This window comes from Gallinula chloropus (genome assembly GCF_964237585.1).
Source record: "Gallinula chloropus genome assembly, chromosome: 5".
Lineage (NCBI taxonomy): Eukaryota > Metazoa > Chordata > Aves > Gruiformes > Rallidae > Gallinula > Gallinula chloropus.
Genome location: NC_140090.1, coordinates 62632000 through 62637999, shown reverse-complemented (window position 1 = coordinate 62637999; position 6000 = coordinate 62632000). Strand labels below are relative to the sequence as shown.

Here is a 6000-nt window from a genome sequence, read left to right as displayed (position 1 = left end):
ATTAGATTTCTTTTAAGGCTAATTCTCACCCTGAGCTACTTAGCACTTACAAAAGTTGGTTCTGAGATAACTATGACACTGATGTTTGTGCTATGCTGCAGTAACAATGGAGTTATGCTGAAAATATTTCCTGTGGAATTTTTCTACTTGCTTAATTTTTGGAGCATATTCTAGATCTGCAACTCCTACATTTTATGTGGCTATTTGAGAATTGGTATCACATCAGGGTACTCACCACATAGGCACCACTGCTGCCCCTGAACTAGCACGAAGACTTGTCTATCTGTCAGTGAAAGCTACTTTCACATCTAGAGCTGACAGAATTTCATGGACTTTTGTCTTTTACCGAATACACAGGAGACCAACACAAATATAAAAGTGTGCTTGTAAGGGGGTTGGTTACAGCTAAGTGTTTGACCATATATTACATATATCTAGCAAAAACTTCATGTCACGGAGACTTGCCTGCAGAAAAATGTCCAAGTAGCACCAGTCACACCAGTGGATGTATCGCACCTGGGAAATTTGTGCCTTAGCTCGACAAATAAATAGTGGTGCTTTTGGTAGTCACAGTATTCATTTCTTCCCATTATTGACTACTCTGGGGAAAAATCCTCTAGAGCTAGAGAAGAAACCAAAACTTTATTGACCGACTGCTGTTGTACAGCAAATCACACCAATTCAAAATTTTCACCAGGAGAAAACTGCAACCTATTTCTATCCATTTTCATTTTATATTCTCCATAATTAAAATTCCCTGAATATTAGAACAAGCCATTATTTGACATCCATTCACACATGCACACTCTGGATTTGTTCTCTGTGATCAAAAGCAACAGCTGATACACCTCGTTCTTTTCTTGAAGATGTCAGAGAACTGATGTTAGGCACAAGGAACTTGTCAAATTCATCCATGGCTAGTCCATAGCTGGCTGCTTCTTACACCAAACTCAGTTTGATGTCTAGAGCATTGAAACAATTAGTGTTGCTGTCCAGGATGCAAAGTAGGTGGCAGTGCCAGCTCTAGGAAAGAAAGCATCTGCTATTGGCAAAGAAAAGCTGCATGAAAAAGCTAAAGGAGGAGACACAATTAAAGCAAGCTATCAAGACGCCTACTAGGTAAATGAAAACACAGGTAGTGAGCTTTTATGGCTCTTCACCATCTTTGTTACTGTTCAGTAAAGCAGTATTCACAGCTAACAACAAAGTCTTGCAGTACATGTATCCAAATCACAGCTTATTTTTAAGAAATGTGCAGAGAGGGAAGAGGAATGAAGTAATGTACTTAATTTTGTTGAATTCTATGAAAATTGACCTTTCTCCTGTCCCCAGGGAAAGAAAAGATGGGCATGGTCCATAGGGTTACTTTGATTGCAAAAACGTTGGTGTATTTTGGCCTTTTTTCAGAGTATGTTTCACTGAGCACAGAAAAGATAGTGTTTGAATCATCAAATCATGCACTTGGAGGTTAGAAAGGACAACAGACAGGTCATCTACACCAGACATAATGCAGCCTTCCTTGTATGTCTTCATCATGAGCTAGCCTCTAATTACTACATTTTCCACAGGCAATTACCTCACACACAGTGGAGGTTAGACTGAGCTCTGTGTGGTGGGTTGGGAGGGGTGACATGTCTCAGCAGTCTGTAAGGAAGGAAGCTCTTTGCCATAGGAAGTCTTGCTCATTCAGCAACATAATTCAAGAGACATGAACAAAGCAGTGTCTTACAGGAAAAAAAAAAAAAAGGTGATGGTGTAATTAGATGAAGACTGGTAAAAACCTGTCTTCCACTCCAAATTCTTCTTAAGGATGCTGGCAAGCCCCTAGCACCAAGATTTCTGCATAGAGCAGTTCCTCTTGTTCCTCACTCTCTGTCCAGTGCAGCACACACAGGGCTTCACTCCTGTAGTGCTAAACAGTCCCAGTGCAGTGGAAATCAGGGAACTCTTGACCCTCTGTTCATGGGTGTGTTTGCTGGCATAAACAGCAGGGTCTTCATGACTATAGTGTCCTTCATGTCCAGCTCTACCCTGACCCAATCTGTGGTGTTCGGGAAGATGCACTCCTTCAGTAGCAAGTCAGTCCTTCTGTGTGTAAGATACTGTTTCTTTCAGGGAAGGGCAGGGGAAAGGAAACTTACCAGTTTGGATTCTTCAAATTCTCATAAAGCATTAAAGAGCTTGATTTATCACACTTTCTTCATCTCAACTATGGCCACAAATGTTGCTTAAATCTATTACACTAAGGACTTCTTAAGTCTTCTTGTACTGCCAGTGCCCACTGAAACCGTACAGGGCGATTGTGAAGGTAAATTCTGAAGAATATCTTATATACTGCTACTCCAGGATGACAGAACTAGAAAAGGTGGCATTGAAGGGCAGAAATGAAACAATATGTTGACCAGCAGTGTCAGTTCTTCATCCTCACCCACTCCATGCATTTTGCCTGCTTTACACACTATGGAAAAAAACCCAACACCTCAGAGATGGGGAAAGTAAAGATTGCGCCATAACACGTTTGCAATGGAGCTGGGTAAAGGCACGCTGTCAACCTGGGAATTCCTACCTTCAATTTGTAAACAAAATAGCCTTTTCAAAAGCATGCATACATTTTCAAGCGGATTCAGGAAATTAGGAAGAATAGGAATGGAGGTATTAATATACATGTAATGTTAAGAACAAAGATACTGCAACAAACTCATTTAATGCCTGTTTGAAACATCAGTATTTTCTGCTATTAAAATCAGAAGTAATTTTATTTAGCTCTTTGGCATAATCAAAGCAGTTTTATTTGCTAGCTATTATTTGTGAAATACAATGCATTATGCCAAATTCAGTACCTAAAAATTACATTTAAAATACAAAAGTTTTTCCAGGACAAATACTGAAAATTCTCATCATTTATGTGCATATGTGTCAGTGTCTCTGTCGCAAGAAATAGAGTCTGTTCTCTAATTTCAGTTGAAGTTGACTGCAGGGTCAGTCCAACAACTCCTTTGAGATTCAGTCCCCAAACATAGGCTTCCGTTTTCTCTGACTCTTTCACGCTCTGAAATGTAATTTCCTTGCCACCCAAAAGGCTGAAAAAGCAAGAGTTCTTTACCAATCTTCCTACCCATCCACAGACCAGCAGCAGACTCTTCCCCAGTCATCTCCAACTAGGAGCTTGGAAGAATTTCTTGAGAAAGAAAGAAAGAAAGAAAAAGAAGAGAACAATGTTTAAGAACAAGATACAAATAGGACCAAGGCTTTCACCTGTACGTGCAAAAATTAGGAGGATGCAACATTCAGGGAAGCACGGTATCTTTAATGGTAAATTTGAAGACCAATGATATAAACAAAGATCCATACTTCAAAGATTGAACTTAGAATTTGATTCAAATTTTCCTGGAGTTCATTGGGTTGGCTGTGGACATGTTAACCAGATCAGGAGCTTTTACTCTTCTCTGATCCCGAGACTCTATGAATGTGAAATCTGCTGGCCAGATTCAGAATTCTGACTTGTCATGCAGATAATTTTAGCCACCAAAATATCTTCTGCATGCAGTGCCATCAACACTAAGGATACTAACCCTCCCCCAAAAATCTTCCCTACTTTCAGTGCTTTACACTCAGTAAGCGCTCTAAATCTGAGCAACATGGAATACCAGAGTAAATTTTGCAGCTATCAAAATGCCAACACTTTTGGAAAGAAAGACAACAACTGTTTTACAGTACATCATAACATCCTGGGGTAGGAGAAAACAAATTTTATAGCCAGATGAAACTGCAGGAGGTGGATTGAATAAACTAAATACTGCTGGCTGTGCAAACTGAGTGGAGTTTATCAACAATGCTGTCCTTTGGCCAAAAACTTCCTGTTTACATTTTAAGGAGCTAGCACCTCCAGCAGTTCTCAGGATAGTGTTTTTTCTGGGGTGCAGAGACCATGTAGCAACTACTGATCTTCACAACTATTGTGGGTGAAAGCTGCTACTTCTGCTGAGTTGTCTGTCTGACCACTGACCATCCCTACATAATTATCTTTAATAGAGTGGTCTAGGACAGCTTCCGGAGTGATTCGACTGAGGGTTTTTTTTGAAAAACCAATAGCAACAACAAAAAGGGAACTCCCCCAGCAGTTCCACAAACTCCAGAACAAAATAACCCGCAGCTTTCGGAGACGCCGAGGCTGGCGCGGTGCCCTCTGCCGAGCACCGGCTGCAGCGCAAAGGGGAGGACGGTACCTGGATACAGCCAGAGCTGTCACCGCTGGGCTGGTCTTACTTGGCTTTCCAGTCAAGGCGAGGCTGGGATTCAGTTCCCGACAGAGAACAAGATGTTTTCCACACTTGTTACCTGTTGTGTGGTTTAAAAATAAATATTTAGAAAGTGTCTGGGGGCAGCATGGAAGGGATTGTTATTATTTACGGTCAGCAAGTTGTTAAGTTGAGAACAAATATATTTAATCTCAGCCTGTGCTGTTGCAAAATAGGCCCATCCCAATTTAATTTGTGGCTATGATAGTTACATGTGCTGACGTGCGGCTGTATCAATTGTGTGCTAAATTGGATTTGTGTATTATTGCTTTCTAAATTGCATGCCTAGTTCAGCAAAATTGTTCATCAGTTTTCACTGGCTCTATGCTTAATAAGATGCCCCACAATACCTTGCTGCCAGGATATAATACAGCCCATAATTGCCTAGTAAAAAGAAATTACATAAAGCCCCAGTATTATCAACTTATCTAAATCTGCTCATAACAGAACCAATAATTAAATGCTGAGAACATTTCACATACACACACACATACACACATACCCCCCCCCCCCCAACATAACTCAATCATAGTTACTTTGGTCTTTTTAATGACTGTTTTCTATTAATTTTATTTTCTTTAATGTCCAGAATGAGATGTGGGAATTTTTGGCCATTTAAAACAATTCTGAAGTCATCTGAGTAGTTTAAGGGAGCATGTCCCCACTTTTACACCTCTCAGCTCTTTATTAAAGAGCACCATTGCCATGTGTGCCTGAATGTGCACCCTTATGCTCTTGTGCAAACAGGTGTGTGTGTGTGTGTCTGCACACCTCACCAGATGCCTGGGTCAGTGCAGGTCTTCCATGATCCACTCTGAAAAAGGCACAAACAGGAGTATTCTGCTGTGCTCCCATGGACAGCTTTTAGGTCCTTGCTTAGAAAACCAAGATACAGACTTTAAGAATAACTAAAAAAACCTCAGTTTTTTCAAAGACATTCCTGCATTGGACATGGAAGTATCTGCCACAGGAAGGTATGCACAAGAACTTACAATATTTTTAAAACAAATTGGGCTTTTCTACATGTAAAAAGAATTTTCTAGAAAGAATGTTAAGTCTTTTGATTTGAGTTACAGAAATCTCTGATTAGAAACCACAGTGAAACCAAATATGTAGCTACTAAAGTCAGATTCTCTCACATCTGGAATCTCTGGTGGTCTTGTACTTTCCCTAGAAGCATCTATCTATAGCTACTCTGAGCCACGACAAAATGCAGGATGGGCATTTCCAATATACCTCTACATGTATAAATATTTTCACATAGCTAAGTAATGTAGATGCCAAGTTCCATGAACAGCACTTCTGAAGATCTCAGTGGTAATGCCCCATTACTGTAGAATAACTTTTTATGCAGATGTTACATCTATAGCTCTATATTACTGCAAACTGTATGGCTAAAATTGAAGTGACAGAGTATGTCTGTAATGAGGATCACAGCAAATAAGTGGTGTAAATTATACATACTAACACCACAATTCCTTATGTGCTGTGAAGAGAAACAAGCTGTGCTATTTAGGATGTGCTTTTAAAGCTCCCTGTCAGATTTCAGCTCCTGTATTTTTCAGGACAGAGAAGTGAGCTTGAGTTGTTAATACCAGTCAGCATTGTAGACCCATCATCATCTTAACCTCTGCTGTGCAAGAGCTCTAAGGTATAAGCTTCAGCTTGGCTTTGCCTTGAATAAACAGCTCCATGCACTAGG

At 40.1% G+C, this 6000-nt stretch overlaps 1 protein-coding gene across 1 annotated transcript in view; it reads right to left on the bottom strand.

Annotated features, from left to right (window-relative positions):
* Window positions 1-2743: 2743 nt before the first annotated feature.
* WDFY4 (WDFY family member 4) overlaps window positions 2744-6000 on the bottom strand; it is a gene marked incomplete at its 5' end in the record, with an annotated part of 126702 nt that continues 123445 nt past the window's right edge. Inside the window, 2 exons of the mRNA XM_084265324.1 lie at window positions 2744-3178; window positions 4227-4338. Of these exons, the coding sequence (XP_084121450.1) occupies window positions 3112-3178; window positions 4227-4338 (179 nt within the window). The 3' untranslated portion in view covers window positions 2744-3111. The remainder of the gene's footprint in view (window positions 3179-4226; window positions 4339-6000) is intronic.